At 35.1% G+C, this 17,854-nt stretch overlaps 1 protein-coding gene across 4 annotated transcripts in view; it reads left to right on the forward strand.

Moving 5' to 3' along the window:
- EXOC2 (exocyst complex component 2) overlaps nt 1-17,854 on the forward strand; it is a 133,138-nt gene that overhangs the window by 37,507 nt on the left and 77,777 nt on the right. For all 4 annotated transcript variants that reach the window (XM_087762275.1, XM_087762252.1, XM_087762259.1 and 1 more), the window contains exons 7-11: nt 9,599-9,679; nt 13,661-13,806; nt 13,911-13,992; nt 14,477-14,579; nt 17,508-17,626. In XM_087762275.1, coding sequence (XP_087618401.1) covers nt 9,599-9,679; nt 13,661-13,806; nt 13,911-13,992; nt 14,477-14,579; nt 17,508-17,626 — 531 coding nt within the window. The remainder of the gene's footprint in view (nt 1-9,598; nt 9,680-13,660; nt 13,807-13,910; nt 13,993-14,476; nt 14,580-17,507; nt 17,627-17,854) is intronic.

Below are 17,854 nucleotides of genomic sequence, written 5' to 3' on the forward strand. Positions count from 1 at the left end.
CATTCCCAATAGGTTTGACATTTACCACTATGCTGTTATCCATAGCTACTATATATTGCAGGATTATCTCCTGATCGTTGATCCTGTGTTATGGGTACTATGCAGTAAGAAAACTTACATCTACTCAAAGCCTCAGCCAAGCTTGACAGAAGAACATTAAATTAAAAATGCCATTATTCTCTGGCTATAGTTTTGTGCAAGATGATATAATGGCACTTATCTGCCTTTACACATTTAAGGGTGAATTTGTGTGTCTTATTTTCTCCTTTAAAAGGTGCAAATAGAATTTGTATGCATTTAAACAAAGCTACACGAACAATAGTTCATATTTGAAAGCTGAAAGATTGTTTTAGCAGAAACTCTTAGGGACATAGTCTTGGTTCTGCAAACTTTCATCATTTGATGCTGAGCATACAGCTGTCACAGATGAGAAGTGACTCAAGTGAAAATTGAATAGTGTCTTCCAGGATGATGTAAATTTCCTGGGCTGCTTCATTTTGGTTTAGGTTTTGGTTTTTTTTATTCACTTCTTCTGGGAAGATTTCTAAAATCTAATGCATTTTCTGAAGATACATTTTTGTTGATGGGCAAAAATTGAGGCTCTCGGTTTTCCCCTGCAGATATCCTAGAATACAACTTGCAAACCCAGCGCTTTATAAACTGTAGGTCCGTTCTGTTGTAGAGCGGAGCTATCGGTGCACAGTTATTTCTCCTAGGTCTCCCTAAATTGGTACAGGGTGTTACTTCTTGTTAGAGGCTCACTTTAAGATGTATAACGCTTGCTTTCCCAGGTACTTCATGTTGATCTATTTGCAGATTTGTTTACATCTGCTTTAACTCATACACTTTTAACAATGTTTGTTTCAAGTACTTGCACTTGATCTGGGAAATGCTGAATTACTGATTACCATGCAGCTTTTCTCATTAGCTGGTATCAGTAAGATCAGTCTGATCTTAAGTGTGCTATCAGACTGTATGACACATTTAAATGAGTATTAATATTTTCACAAGTAAGCAATGAAAGCCAGAAAAAGCTATCCTGAGACGTTTATTGTATTTTGTGATTTAGAAGCTGTTTACTAAGAAAATAAGAGGTCAAATAGGCCAGAACCCTTGCTTGTTTGGTTTAATTTCTTGGAAAATAGAATTGCCTTATCAGATCTTCACGTCTCTCTGCCTGGTAGCTTGGCTGACAGCTTGGCAGTGACTTTGCTGCAGAGGAGATGTTCGCAGGAAGTTTGTTTCGTCAGCTGAAGGGAGCTGTAAACTGAGCTGAGGGGAACTGGGCTCACCTCAACTTGACCCACGTGTCAACCTTGGGGAGTTCAGGTGGTTTATTTCCCATAATGCTAACTGCAACCTAGAAAGTAGCATTCCTAAAAGGGCTGCTGTTTATATGCTTGTAGACAAGTCATGTTTTATTTTTGTGAGCAAGTCGTGTTCTGCACAGAAGTCTTTGGAAAGCTAGAAGATTAATTTACTTTGATTATAGTTTTTCAGAAGTGCTCTTTACAAAGAGCCTTTAAGCTGCAGTTTCTTCTTATTTAAGTGAAAGGAAAAAATTGGGAAAATGACCACTTCAGTTGCTCAGTTGTGCAAAACCATGCAAGTATGACATCCACATTAGCAAGTGAAGAGGATGCTGTGTTGTCTTTGAAACACGGATATGTTGAACAAATTTGAAGATCAGATTTGATTCTCTAGTTTGTCATGGCAACAGTTCTTGTGCAGTTACAACTATAAATGCATCTTACATGACTTTCAGAAAAAAATCTATCCAAAGGAAGCACTGCTGGCTATTACAGCACTACTCCTTTTTTCCCTTTCCACTCCTCTTCAGATATGTGGCCTATGGGAATGCCAGTATGATGAGGAATTTCGACAAAAGGCCAACTACAGTCTAATACTTAATACATATGCTAGGATAATGTTTACCTGGCTGAAATGATCCTATATCTGGTCAATGCCTGGGGTTTTTTTTTTTGCTTTTGTTTGGTTTTTTTTTTCCCTTCCTATAGAATATTTTTTACACTTCATCTGCTAAGACCTATTCTAGGATGAGCAGTTATCCAGGATCTGAGTCTGTATGAATAAGCGTATTCTGTTGCCATTACATCTGTTAAATTAATTTTCTCTAAAACAAAAGAAACCACTGGATCTATATTCAATTCTGAGTCAGACTGGGAATTTGAGAAACTGAAAAGTGATGCTTGTCTGTCATACAAGTGTCCCTTTGCTTCTGGTTTTTGAGGAGTTATGTCACGTTAGAATTTAAAGAGAGTACATAAAGCCAATTTTTTGTTAGTGATTCTGTTTGCAAACTAGACTGGTGAGTGACTAACTCTGAAGTGGTTTTACAGTGCTAGCTCTTATCTCAGTTCACTCTTTTGTCTTTTTGTCTCTGTGTCCAGTGAAATGCTAGTCCATAGTACGGCATCAGACTATTATACCAGGTTTTGCTGTTGCCTCATTCCTATTTTGTAACATATCTAATTCACAGTTTTGCTTTACTTCAGTCTCATATACATTTTGCCCAATAGTATGAATTTTTATTAAACAAATGGATTTGAGTAAATCAAATTCAAACATACGATTATTGCCCAAATGTTATGGAGCTGACTTGAAATGGCTAGAATAGCTCTGTGTTGAGTGCCCTGGGTGGTGTGTGTCTATTAATGTTATCTTCCTCATCCTGCTTCAAGTGATAGAATAAAGGCTTTACAGGGTAAGAACAGCCTGCTACTATAGCTAGTAATTTTCAATATCGTAATTCATAGAGATTAAGAAGCAACAGGGCCATGGAAACAAGCTGGCAAGGATAAATGAAGATGTATGTGCCCCACAGTAGATGCAAGTTAGATTATTTCAGTTTAAGAATTAAGGTCATGCCTCCAAGTAGTCATGAAGCAATAGCTGATGTGCTCTAAGCTCACTGTCCAGCTTCCAAGTGGATGCTCATGTCTGAAGACTTGAGGTATTCTTGTCCTACACTTGTACACAAACCTGAATAAGAAGCAATTGCACTATTGTTGCTATGTATTTTGTCCCTACGTTTATGGGCCTTCTCATGTGTGCACAATGAAAAAATAGGCATGCTGATTTAAGTTTGATTATTGAAAAATTGTGTTCTGATCTTGCAGCGCTAGATAACAAGGGGGACATAGCAATGAGCAATGTATGCTGAGAGAGAGAAATGTCCTGACAGAGGAGTGCTAGTAACGTATGTAAGTGGTGGTAGGTAGTTTCGTCTCAGGTAGATGCTTCCTTTTCATGCAGTAGCTACAATCAATTTCTGTAGCAGACCAATTACTACCTTAATGCAACTCTAAAAAAGCAAGTTATGTGATCATGATTGATAAAAGGCTCATTCATGCAGGTTATAGCATAGCATAGTCTCAAGCAAGAGATGGTCTGATTTGAAAAAAGGTAGAAACAGCAGGAGTTGTCTCAGTCCATAGTGAAATTTCTGTGCCCAAGCCTGTAGCTGGTTTTATGCTGACTGCTCATGTAGCTTCTTTTAAATCAGTAATTGTTTTAGAGATGCAAGATAATTACTTGCAGAATTTCTCCAACTGGATGCAGTCATGGCAGCTTTTAGCTACTGTGTGGCTGTCATGTTTTATGAATTTGTGTTTTTCAGGCAAGTTAAATTTTTTGTTTTCATTTGAAAAATAGTAAAGCATCAATAAGAAAGATTAGTTTTGCAATTGCAGTTTTCAAATAGCAAATACTTCAGCTGATTCCAAGTGTACAAAAAATTACCTATGATTAAATTTGAGCCAGACTTGACCTACAAGCCATAAAACCAGCTTAATTTCATGTTACATCATTCTATTTTGATTTCCATACCACTTTTAAAATACACGCAACATTTAAAAGATGCTTTTATTTCTACCATTAGCTTTCATAGATCCAGAAGGTTAGCACTGTGTTGGTAAAAAGAGAATAGCATTTCCCATACTTTAAAATTCTGAAGTATCCTGGCGAAGGCCTGGGTCCATCCCTGAAATTTTTAGTGGATTCATAAGCAGAAAAATAAACTGTGTTTTCTTGTCTATGTCTGAGATATTTGCCTTGAAATGTCACGCTTGCTTAAAGATAAACCTGTGTGAGAACAAAGTTATCAGGCCTCACAGTGTTGTTAGACTGCAATTTTTGGTCTCTCATTTCCATATAACCTCCCCTCCTAGCACTGTGCTTTAATTTTTTTTTTTTTTATCATTTTAAGTCTGTTCATTTTCTTTGATTTTTGGCACTGTGTTGGGTAAGCAAGCTTGAAAAAGTAAATGCTAGAGGGGGAAAAAAGGGGGGGGGGAGGGACACCAAACCACAAAAAGGCAATTAAAGGCAATACTACATTACTTCAGTATTTTGTAATTTTTGCTTGGATTAGCAATGTTTACCAAAATAAAGCCAAGTTTGCTGTGCAATTTGCAAAAATATCTAGAAATGTCAGGGAAAAACCCAAACCAAGTAAAAAAAGCCTTAGCAGTATTGACTATTGGCCATAGTAACAAACTTTAGGTTTTTTAGGTTTTCATAGTGTAATGTATTACCGGCTCTGTTCATGACATGCTGTCTATGTATTGCTTTGCTCATTATATACAGCTATGCTTTCCTGTTGAATCCAATCAAAAGAGTTTTTACGCTACATAGGAGTGCTGTCCTCATCAATAACCTTCTTATGTTTTGTTCAAATCACAGAAAATCATTAATCATCATTAATAAAGGGAACCAAAGGCATTTTTATTCATGTGTTGGCATGAATCCTGGCAGCATGTTAACATGTGTTCTTCATCCCTCCATTACTGTGCTTTGATGCCAAATTCTTTATAGTTACCACATCAGATCTTCAGAAATACTTTGAGTCAGTCTTTCCTTTTTTGCAGTTTTCCCCCCCCTCTTATTTTTTGCATCTGACTAAAAGGGTTTGATTTATTTCAGGTATTTCCCCTCCTCCCCCCACCGCTTAACCATATTTCTGTGGAAATGGATAAGATTTTTCAGATATACCACATGCATTTCTAGCCATCTTTTAATCAGAAAATAGTAGAAAACTTGCATCTATGTTGCTTTGAAGGTGAGTTAGGCTGAGGAAGTTTTGAGAACCTTGGTGCCTATCTCAAAAGATGTTTTAAAAATTTTAATGAGTAAATCAAGAATGCAATTTGCACGTCAAAAACTGTATGATCCTGGCAAGTGTGGTTTAATTTGTTAGATTTACGGTTGCCAAGTAGAAAACCATATTCTTCCTTAGATTAAATAAAATTGTTTTCAACCCAAGCAGCAATGAATTAATTGCAGTGTATTTTACTACAAGGCCTGTACTATGGCTTATTTGCCAGATTGAACTTTTTGCATGTGTTTTGACCAAAAATAACCAATTCTGAAGTATTTAGTCACAGTTTAGCAATTGTGAGCTCTAAACTTAATCCCTTCACTATTATTAATGAGTATCTCACTGCAGCTCTGAAGTTTGCAAGCCTTTAAATATTCCGACTTTGCCAAGAAGTGTTTAAGTTTCCTAGCTAAGATGATACAAAATACAGTTAATTTTCTGGCCTTAGTTGAAGCATCTAGACCTAGCTTCTTCTCTTCTTATCTTTATTTATTGTATGTTCCTTACAGTAAAGCTCCTCAATAATGGTAAACAGGCTCTCCTAGGTTTCCAACTGCTGTTCCAACTTGTATGGTTTGTATCAGGTGAGTCCAGGGTGACTAGCAATTCAAGAAAAAAAATCCTGTCCATCCTTTACTTTAGGCCTTCAAAGACTTAAAATTTTCTCCTTGATCTTCTTACTGCAGCCAGTGATGAGTTGAGGGTATAAAGTTGCATTTGAAGTTAATCTTAACTGCTGGCTACCGTGAGAGGTGGAGGCTGGCTTTCCACCTGCCCTGGTCATATGTTCCTTCCTCTTCCCTTGTATTGCAGTGGTGCAGCTGAGGCAAAGCTTAGACAAGCTCACTGATCAATAAATAAGTCTGTTGCTTACTGAGTTAGTTTTCCACCAAATCATCTCACTATGGCTGCCCTGAAACTGTGTGATTGTTATAGTCAGCAAAAGGAAGCACGTGGGGGCAAGAGAATGGGGATTGTCCCAAACAGCACCATCCCACCATTATATGGGTTTAGTACTCTAAGATAAAAGAATAACTTGAGTATCTCTAGATTCCTTCCAATCAGATTAGGTCTACAGATCTTTTTCTTGACTGCATATAGTTTTGCTTGTCTAAACTTCTAACTCTGAGACTTTTTGTCTGATCTCAATGGAAAGAACATGTACTTAGCTTTTTAAAAATCAGTTGATGCAAAGTAAGTTTAGACTTTCTGATAAAAGCATTTTTCACTATGAAAACTTAAAACTTTTTTTTTTGTGTAACCCAACTTTGGTATACATATGAATGCACTTATTGCTAAATCTGAATATAATGTATAACAAATATCTTCAGTACACAAAGTAGCATGTTAAATATGTAGAAGGAAATAGAGAAAAATCCTCATGTGTGTACGCAGAATAACTTAGGTAGGTCTATACTTTTTTTAGTATGTCCTAAAATACCTTATTTCAGACGGTGGTCTAAAAATCCCTCCTGTTCTACGCTACCTGTTACATATGTTTAATATGCCTGTATCTGTACTCCACAGTGCTTTCCACCTTTCTGGAACTTAACACCTTGTTTTATTTTTATTTTTTCCCCATTGGCATCTTTTTCTCTGTCTGAACATGCCTATGAATTGGCTTAATGGTATCATTCTTCCTGGGTTTACAACACTACTATTTTCAAACTAAAAATCTCAAATACTTTATACTAAGATGCTAACATTAAATGCTACCAGTGTGAAAAATGTTATCTTTCATCTTCTAAAAGGACGAGGAAGGAATAGTATTGCTATTGTATATTCTTATCTAATGGAGATGAGAAGGAGAACTGCTTTGGAGAAGATGTGTTTTAAAACTTTCAGGAACTGGTTAATGATCATGATACAATTTCTAAATAAGCTGCCTTCAGAATAAAAAACTACAGTTCATGACATTTTTGAAAGTGCTAACATGGTAAAACATGCTCTTTCAAAACTTCTTGTTCTGTACATTAAAGGAAGTCTTCATCATGTTTTACATATATTGGCCACAAAAGGTGCTTTGATAGAGGTTTAGATGTTACAGTTCAGTTTTGGAAACTTTTAGGTGTGTCCCCTTCAGGAGTAACATTATATTTAATTGGTCAGCAATTAATTCTATGTAATTAATGCTTCCAAAATACTAAATTTTAAAAATCTTTGAGGCAATATATCACTTAGTTTTCCATTTAGAAAATATCTTTCAAAAATACGCTTCATAGAATGATTTCAAAATATTTAAATTCAAATTATTACACTTTGGTGTGGTTCCAATCGTACTTGCGACATTTGGTTTTAAAATATCTGCTTATGTTGTGGTTGCTGTTCTGATGAACTTGCCTTTCAGTATGTGACGTTAATTGCCGTACAGTAATTGGCTGCCCATGACCGGAACTGATGTATATAAATGGAATAATATCATTAGAACCTTTAATGTTTTTGCTTATAAAATTGTAGAGGTATTCTTGTAGGTAAGTGGTGTCCACATTGTATATAAAATATGTCCTACAGTTAACAACACACCATCTTTTAAGATACTCCTCTGTTCCTTAAAATATGCAAGAATCTGTTAGTTTTAGTTAATTTCATTTAAGTGTTGATTGTCTTAAGAAATATGGTGTCCTAAATTAGATTCCCCCCCCCCCCCAATGACTTGAATAACAAAAATAAAAAGGTGCTCTTGCATTTTCAAGAAAGCAAAGCTTCCTGAAATTCTTTGTGTAGGAACAAGGGATTGAAGGGTCAAATTTAGATGTTTGAGAATAATGGAATTTTATCTCTTTTTTTTAATCACACACCCTCTTTGCCCCCCGCCCCAAATGAAAATTCCTCCTTTGAAGGAGGCTGGAGACTATCAAGGGCCATCCTGTCTCAGAATAGCCACCCTCTCTCACTGCTTATAGTAGGACTGAGGCCACAGGGCTGCTTTACTAAAGGTAGTTTCTGTCCGTGTTTGCTTGTTCTTAATTTGCATCTACGTGGCATGGGCAAGTAGGGGTGGCATTGTAGGGGAAACCAGTTGGCAATGACATCTCTATGTGCACATTATATGCAGTTTGGGGTAATATTTTAGACTAGTTTGAGTATCACCCAGTGGGTTGAATTCCAGGTATCTCCTGGAGCATGTTAAGTATACTTATGGAGTGGATCTTTTAGTTTTGTTTCATCTTAAAAGAATCCAGTTGAGGGACTCCGGTTGCTCTGCCGTGCAAACCAAAGCAAGGTAAGGTGGGACAATTGGGAGACTGATTTCAAAACTGTATTAGCGTTTTGAACTAAAATATATCATAACTGGCTTTCTTCAAAGCACTGAGCATCACTGTTTTCAATGGTAGCTTAGCTTCACTTCGTTCTATGGAGAACCAGCAAGAAGCAGTAGGACATTTTTTAGAAGCCTTAATTTTATCTAAAACAACAGGAACTGATGGCTATTTGATAGAGCGGATTTTACATATGTTAACAGATTAAAAAATTTGAGAGGAAAATCATATTTTTAAATAATTGTTTTATATATGCTCTATGCATATATACAGGAATACTACCTTTAAAAAAAGAAAAAAGAAACACTGATCCGTGCCGGTTTTACTGAACAAAGGAGAGGGAGGGGAGGCTGCGTAAGAGAGAGGAAGTAGAAGAAAGGAGCATCTACGCTCCATTCGCTGTTCATATTTCAAGAGTGGTGTAGTGTAGTCAGGCTTTGCTGGTGAATCTCTCCCTAAAACAGAAATTAATGCTGATACTATGCATATCCACATCCACTAGTAATACCACGTGGAAACAAGAACTGGGGCTTTTGGCATTTTTAGGACAGGAAAAAAATAGCCTCTTCCCTCCGTTTTCATGTTGTTTTGAGCAAACTCCCCTCCGTTTTCATGTTGTGTTGAGCAAAAGCATCGCAATGCTTCTGTGTAATGGTTAATGCAATGTGTTGCTACAAGATACTCTTAAATTGTGTGTTTTGAGAGTGCATTTTTATGGATGAAAACAACTGGTGGGGGAGTGTTCTAGCACTTGATTTTGGGGTCATCCAAATTCCCCATGACTCTCTTTCTACCCTTTAATTATTGGCAATTCCTTTTTGGTGAGATCAGTGTAACAACTTTGCCTTACAAAGCAAAAGTATTTTGTGCTTAAAGGATACTTACTTTTCAAAATACAAAGTTGAATTAACACTTGTCTTACGGGATAGCTAATTGGGATTATTCTCTCCACATTTTTTTTTTCCTTCGGCATTAGTGTCTTGTTCAAGAAGATACAGGAAGTCTGTGTCAAAGGAACAGTTAAAATTCTGCAATGTCTGGCTCTAAGCCCTGTCCTCCACTAGACTCTGCTGCCATGAAGCATGTTTGTATTTTTTACGTCTAACAAGAAAAATAACACTTTATTTTTAATTTTAAAAATGTTTAAAAGTGTCACTTTGATGTAATGTATTCCTACCTATTAAAATGTTCTGCATTTTAACTAGACACTTTATTCCAGCAATCCATCAAAAACTGGAAGCGGATGGAACGGAAAAAGTAGAAGGATCCATGACGCAAAAACTGGAGAATGTACTGAACAGTAAGTTTTGTCCTTCCAGCAGCAACTATTTATGGACTTTGGACTTTCTAACAAGCTTTAATATATTCCTAGGAATATGGTAGAAAGTAGAAAACAGTACAGTCTCTCTTGGCTCTTCCTGTTTGATGGTAGTGATTTTAGGGTGTGATAGTACACCTTTTGAAATAAGTGGCAGTTTTTGCCATGAGTTTCCGTGGTGTTCGTGATAACAAAGAAAATAAATGTCAAAATAAAGGAGTTCTAAAGCACTTTAAATGAGTCCTGGTGGCATCTCAACTTTAAGTGTACAAAGAAAACGGGAGCTATATGGATAGACAGAACTGTAGAAGGATGAGCAAAGCTAAATACTAGGATTGTAAGAATTTTGAGCAAAAGAGGAAAAAAAACGAGTACAAACTGTTTGTAATTACAGAGTCTATTAGCAGAATCTTTTACACTTAATGTGCTGCCATTTAGACTACTTGGAATTAGCATTTTTAGAAACTTTGAAAAGCTGTCAGTACTTTCTTTTCTGTTTTTCTGTATTAGTTGTAGAATTGCGTTGAGAGATGGCTTGAATTTACTGCAGTTTGGTATGTGTTTCATCAGATCAAAAAAGTTACTTTTTTTAATTCTGGGACTTCTGCCAAGATAACTTTACTTTGTTTCATTGTGATTTTTTTCACAGAGGAAGGGATGTTTCCCTTAGTGCTGTATCAATAAGCAGGAATGACATGCAGATAGCTGACTCAGTGTTGGAAAGTCTGAGTGTGTTTTATGAAATCAAGAAAGTGACATGGAAGTTCACTGTTTTTCTTCTCTTGTATGAAGAAAGCAGTGACTGTATGCGTGTTTGTGTGGGGAGCACAAAGAAAGCAGAGGGTTTTGTGAACAGCTCTAGAGATTCATTAATGCTCACAATAAAGGTGTAATTTGAACATTGTTATTCCCCCATCTTGTTGCCTGGAATGCAAAAAAAAAAAAAAAAAACCCACACACCAAAAAAAACCAAACAAAAAACAACACCAACAACAAACCAAAAAACCAAAACCCCAAAAAACACCACCAAAACCCTAAAAATCACCAACAAAACCCAAACAAAAACCCCACAAAAAACCTCACACACACTATATAAAGACTATAGCATGTGTCTGTGTGTGCAGAAGATTTGATACATATAGGATAGGAGAAAAAAACATTTGCTGAAATTTTCCAGTGCAATCTTCAATGCTCTGTGTTCTGTATTAATGCCGTGTCATGCACCAAGCACAGATTACTTGGAGAGCACTTTCCTTTTGGCAAAACTGTGTGACAGCTTTTAAATAAAAAAAGCAAAAATTTAGGTCTGTGACATTTTCCTGCACACACTAATATGAGACAAATCTACCTATAATATATAATCACTGTTTCATTTGATAAATGGTGGCTGAAATCTGTACGCAGATAATGCGGACTGTCTTTTTCAAGCTGAATCTGTAGAGAAACTTGTGCCAGGCGCTTCAGAGTGGTATTAAATTTGGCTCTGCTGTGAAAAGAATTGGCTGCTTTTCCTCCCAATACTTTGCAAGTCATGATGGGTGGGAGGCAGGGAAGTAGGAATACAAGGATTTAAAAAGAGTAAATAATATTATGCAAAGTAGTTTAGGATCAAAGCTTTGTTTCTTGTCTGACCATTGAAAAGGTTCCATAATCCATGAGTAACAGGGCCTGCTTTCAAAAATGACTTTGAATCCTTAGTCGAATTTTACATTTTGTGGACTGTAGGTGCATATTTTGAGAGACAACTGGTGGTATGAGCTTGATTACAAATTCCTAAGAATAAGCATGTTTTCTACAGCATCTGAACGTATGTTAAGAGTGTGCCAAATTATTGGATTGAAATGGCATGGGATAGTAGAAGCGCAGTCTGGTGTTATAGGTGGAATTATAAATGTTTGGAGTTTTTGCTAAATTGCTGAATTTAATTGTTAAATAAGGTATTAAATATACGTTTATAAAAACGTATGGTGTGCTATACTGAATTTCATGAAGAGTTGTATCTTAAAGGAGATCAGTCAAATTCAAATATTATGTGGTGTTTTTGTCAGGCTCTATGAAAGACAACTGTTGGATAACTAGAGCTTTATTTTGAAGTAATAAAAATTTGCACACAGTAGATGAATCATCTATTTTGAAAACATAGTTAGCCAATATAGGACCTGAATCTTTATCCATGGACTTTATTATTTAGGTTTAGATTATTCATCAGGATTCAAGAGATAAAGATTGTTAATGTAGAAAGGATTTGGAGGAGTGAGGAGGGAAGAAATTTTACAATATTTTTTTAAGACTAAAAAGACAGACCTCTTTTGCATGAACTAGTGAATTGCATTAAGACACTAATAAGTAATTTGATATATTTCAATTTCTGTGTAAAAAAGAAAAAGTGCCCATAGAAAAAAATAAAATAATTTACTTGAATTGAGGATTTCTACAGCAAATTAATTCATAAAGAGATGAAGGTGTGTAGTTTTAAACTAAAGGTGGAAATCACTGTGCTAATCCTGCAGTTGTCAATTACCTTTTAAAAACATTTGTTTTGAATAAAAAAAAAAAAGCTTCGTGAATATAATTTTAATTCCCAGATATAGTACATTGCTGCTTGGCTGTTAAAAGAATGGACAAGAAACATATGAATTCAAACAAAACAAATGTTACTTAATGGAAGGATTTACAAAACAAGCATTTATTATAACCTCAAGAGAAAAATCATACTTTATCAGTGGTCTGTATTTAAATATCCAGCTAGCTGTTTTCATTGTGTATTTCTCCTTAATGGATTAAAGTATACTATGCTAAATAGTATGCAGTAGAAATAGCTATCCTGACAAAACTTTTTTTACATCAAGGCTTCAAAATTTCAACAAAGTTTAAACATTATTTAGATATAACAATTATTTTACAAAGACTACTTTTAACATGAGCAGGCCACCCACGGTGTTGACTAGAGAAAATGGCATGCAAGCCACCCAGCGAGACTGATGTAATTTTTTTCATCTTTGCTTAAAGTATAGTCACTAGACCAGATAATGTAGAAACTTCTACACGCAACGATCAAAAAGGCTAACACAGTTCCACTTTTTTTCTTTTTTTGGTTAATTAAAAATAAGTCACGAGTTGAAAAATGCAAATATTTGCATGTGACTTAAATCTTCCTTACTATAAATGAAATTTTATTATTCTGTGTTAGGAAATTATCCTTATTACAAAACAGAATGCTTTTTAGTCTGGATAGCAAAGGTTTTAAGGCTATATTTAATGCATTTATTGAAGAATGTTTGCAGATAGTATAGAAACTTAATTGCATGAAAATGTTGACCAAGGCTTGATCCTGTATGCAGTGAAGCCAATAAGACTTTTAATGCAATGCGAAGACAAGTTGTATTCATTCTGTTACAGTGACCAGCTAGTTAGACTTTTTTCAGTCATGCCATTATCTTTGACTTAATCATTGGTACTTTTAAGTGACTCACCTAAATATCAAATATTGTTAATAATTTTTAAGAATTAATTTGAAAACACAGAAAAATTGTTTGCAAAACCTAGTGATAACTCTTAACGCTATGACATTAATTAACATAATGAAATTATACTTTTCTAAAAAGAAAACTTTCTATTACTTTTTCCATATCCTGAGTTGCATAATTTAGTTGTAAAATGTAGATCTGGAGCCAAAGCAAACTATATCTGCAGCAAAGTTAAGCATTTGAAATAGGAAAGAGTGATTGTTTAATTACACAGGGGTCTTACCACATTAAAATGCTAAGTGGTTCACATTGAAATAGTATTTCATCAGTTGTAAAATGTTCACATAGTTGAACAAAAAAAGTATAAAAATTGAGCAATAATTACTCATTTGCTCTAAAAAAAACTTGAATGACTCATTAAAATGAGGAAAATCTGTATGTCATTTGAACTGATTACTTACTCTACTTTTTTTTATTTTCATCCTTTTTAAAACAGGAGCCAGTAACACAGCAGATACCTTATTCCAAGAAGTGTTGGGTCGCAAGGACAAAGCTGATTCAACAAGAAATGCACTTAATGTTCTTCAGCGTTTTAAATTTCTTTTCAACCTTCCCTTGAATATTGAAAGAAATATCCAGAAGGTATAATCCTTTAAAAATACTTTCAGCAAATAGAAAAGTGGTCTGTTACCTTTTTCTTGACAAATAGAAATGTTTGTTGTTTGTTTGTGTTTGGTTTTTTTAAGGGTGATTATGATGTGGTTATTAACGACTACGAAAAAGCCAAGTCACTCTTCGGAAAGACAGAGGTTCAAGTATTCAAAAAATGTAAGATACGGGTTCTGTTATTTGCTGCTTTTTTTTTTTTTTACTTAAAGGATAAAAAGCACATAGTAGTCTGAAGAGCTTTATGTGGGTTTTATATGGATTTTAATCCATGAAAATTATGGATTTATAGGAACCAGTTACTCTAAGCAATATTTCTGGCAAGTTTTCTGAGTGAGGTATATACTATAAAATGTGAAATCATAGCCAATGTTAAGTCTTGGTATTACTGGACATAGAAAAAGTTACAGTAATTAAAAAGTGACTTTGGGTATCTCTCACTACCATATTGTTGGAAAGACTTGAAAGTCTAATTTTCTATTTTGTTATAACTATTGCATACAAAATCTTCAGATGTGGCTTGTTATATAATGAGTTATATTGATTTCCACATTAACTTTGGAAGTGTCTGATGTCCTAGAAAAATTTTCAGTTCATACCACTGCTGATGGCACACATTGGATTTATTTCCTCTCCCTGCTCCTAGATTATGCTGAAGTTGAAACTAGAATTGAAGCTTTAAGAGAACTTCTGTTGGATAAGCTGCTTGAAACTCCGTCAACGTTGCATGATCAGAAACGTTATATAAGGTAATCATTTGACTAGTGTCTTCATCAGATATATAGTGTTAGATGTATTTAAATCTGTTTCCTAAATAGGGTAGTGACTATTTCTACTATGGTTTAAATACTAATTTTAAAGCTGTAAGTAGAGTATTTTGAGATTTTATGATTATATAAACAGTGGTAATGGATTGGTTCTTGATTGTTTATTGAATGATTGAAAAACAGTTCTTGAATGAGAACAATTTAATGAAAGATAAGTGAGATTAAATTAAATCTTTTAAAATCTTTAAGGCATGTTTAGAGCCTGTTGCTTCCTCTAAACCATCATATTGCAAGCTACGTCTGAAATGGTCACTCATAGGTTGCAGATCTCAAAATAGATTCATTGTTAACTTGTCTTACGCTTCAGCTTGACTTGGTGTTGAAATGGAATCATCCTGAGTCAGATATTAGGGAGGTTTTAATCCAGACTGTCATTTAAATTTGGTTTTGGCTCTTTTATTACTCAGTCTAAATGTAGCTCCTTTATATTACATGAACCAGTTCCTCAGTTTTCATTGAAATTCCTAGATTTTCTGTCATTCACAAAACTGATGTCAAAGCCTGTTGTAAGCATACTGACATGAGTTGGTTGGACTTTCTACTGGTAGACCTTAACCTGCTTTACAGTCCTTGGAGCTAAACTTTAGAGTGCTCTGCAACATTTGATGGCTTTACTTAGAAAGCTTTTGAGTTTTGGATGTTACTAGGGTTCCTAGTGTGGCTTGACATTCTCAGTGCTTTTTTCCATTATCTTAAAAGATGTAGACTAAATGCGCTGTGCAAGTAGCATACTTAAAATTCTGACACCTGTGTGAGGTCTTAGATGTTTTTGTATGGTCACCAGGCCCAGTCACACAGGACAGAGTGCGATATTGGTATCTTGGGTCCCTTTACGTTACGTTAGTTTGAGGACAATGACCAGTGTACATCTATGTAGAGTGCTTCTCATTCTTCTGGGTGCTCTATAAATATTGCCTATTTATTGGAATTGCATTTTAAGGTGAGTAGTTAAGTGTTCTGTGTCTCTGAAGAAGGCACTACTGTTTCCTTTCTATGTCAGTCTTGAAAACCTTAAAGAGCAGCTTCTTTATCTAAGCCAAGTCTTCTAATTTCTTCTAAGGATTCATTGGAAGAATCAGAGTTGTATATGTGTTTGATTCTGGGGTTTCTTTTTAGTTTTTCTCTAGCCCCTTACCTTGAAGTATTGTATCTTTAAAAATATCCCAGCCTATGTTAAAGCAGACTCTGTTAATGTAACTACCAAATGTATTCCACATGTAGAACAGTATAATGAAGGAGAGCAGGGAGTGAACAAATGGGGAATAATTTAGTTCTAATGAATTAACAGAATCCCAGCATACAAAGCGATTAAGTTAATTTCACTGATCTAGATATGCTAATGTGGTTATACTAGTGTAAATTTTCTGGAGGCAAGGTGTGAAGAAAGCTTTCTTCAGAGCACTTCAGCTAAGAGGAAATGAACAAAATAGTAATTTTACAATTATTTGCCTAAAACCTGCTATTGTTATGAGGTTTTTTCTTCCTTGATATGTTTGTTTTGTATGTCTCCAATGTCTAAGGCTGAGCAAGACCTGAAATACTGTGGTTTTCCCCCTTAGATAGTCAATGTTTATCTTTATAATTAGGCTTCGATTCATATTTTCTTCTCATTTTATTATGGTATTTACACTGATAATTATTTTATACTGCTCAGAAACAGTTTACCGTATCACTTAACAGCCAAGTAGATGTATTTTTTCCAAGACCAGTGTGGGTTTTTTTGGTGTTTTTTTTTTTTTTATTTTTATTTTGTGTCAAAGCAAAGACTAAAATCCCCCTTAACACTGAGGAAGGACTTGAGCTCATAACTTATAAATGTCACCTTGTCAAAATGGTTGGTTGTGTAATGTTCTCATCCATCCAACCAATCCTACTTTGACAGTTTTATTTTTTGTTCAAGTCCTGCAGACAGTTCTCAAAGAAGACAGAATTTTGCAACACAGTCCTAATTAACTTTAAGTATTATTGTAGTAATACAGCTTTTGTGAAGGAGTTAAACATTCCCGGCACTGCTTAAGATAATAAATCAGTGTACTTCACCTTGAGCATCTTGAATTTTTGAATCTGTCTTGAGTCTCATTAATGCAGAATGTTATGGGGCGCATTAAATAGTAGAGCAGCTACTGCTTTTTGAAAATACTCTCTTGAAAGTACTGTTGTCAGATAGTCTTGAATGCCATACGCTAGACTATATTACTTCTGTGTTCTCTTTGAAATCACAGCAGCGGGCTTCTAATACTCCCCTCTCTCAAAAAACAGAGGGTGTTTTGCTTCTACGTATTAGAAGCCCCAATCCTTTCCATTATCTACGCGTCCCCCCCCCCTTTTTTTTTCCAAACTGTGTGCACATACTAATGAAAACAAAAACAAACAAACAAAAAAACCCAACAACAAGAAAAAACAAAAAACCCACCCAACACCACCACCCCCATCCAAAAAAAACAAAAATCAAAACCAAACCAAAAAATAACGTATCTTATGTGCTTGAGATGTCATCACTGATTCCAAGTGAAACATGAAGTATTGAACTGCAACCTTGGCAGATAAAGAGCTTGGTTTCCCAAGTACTTTACTAGAGGCACAACTGAAAATACATGTTAATGTGTTATTAAATATGTATGGTTTTGTTTATTCTACAAGTGTGTTGGATGCAATTTTGCTTCACTAAATGAGGAAGGGAGAACGCAAAGCTTGTGTTTGCATTGGGTATGAGTGTATCTTAACAACTATTATTGAATTTTTAAAATTATGTAAAAAAAAAAAAGTATTTCTTAGTATATCTTTGCTCTGTTTTAATGAGGCCTTCAGTGTGTCAAGTCAGAGCTGTGATTTTTGGACTGGGTTTTACAGATATCTTTCTGATCTTCATGCGCCTGGGGACCCTGCTTGGCAGTGCATTGGTGCTCAACATCAGTGGATTCTGCAACTCATGCACAACTGTAAGGAGAGCTATGTTAAAGAGCAAAAAGGCAAGGATATATTTTTGTTTTATATATATATTTGACACTTAGGAATTTGGCATTGCCTTTTATTTGACAAGTTTTAGTGTACAAATGATATTTGGGGGTTTTTTCCCCATCAATTTTGATAGCTTTTTACAAAGTTGAATACTGACTTGTATTTTTTTCTTTATTCTATTATAAAAACAAAACAGCAGTTGGAGTTTTCTTTTTGTTTAACTTATAACTTTTAAGCTC

This window comes from Nipponia nippon, unplaced genomic scaffold (assembly GCF_047370975.1).
Source record: "Nipponia nippon isolate SJK-2023a ecotype South Korea unplaced genomic scaffold, ASM4737097v1 scaffold_1, whole genome shotgun sequence".
In the NCBI taxonomy this organism is placed as follows: Eukaryota; Metazoa; Chordata; class Aves; order Pelecaniformes; family Threskiornithidae; genus Nipponia; species Nipponia nippon.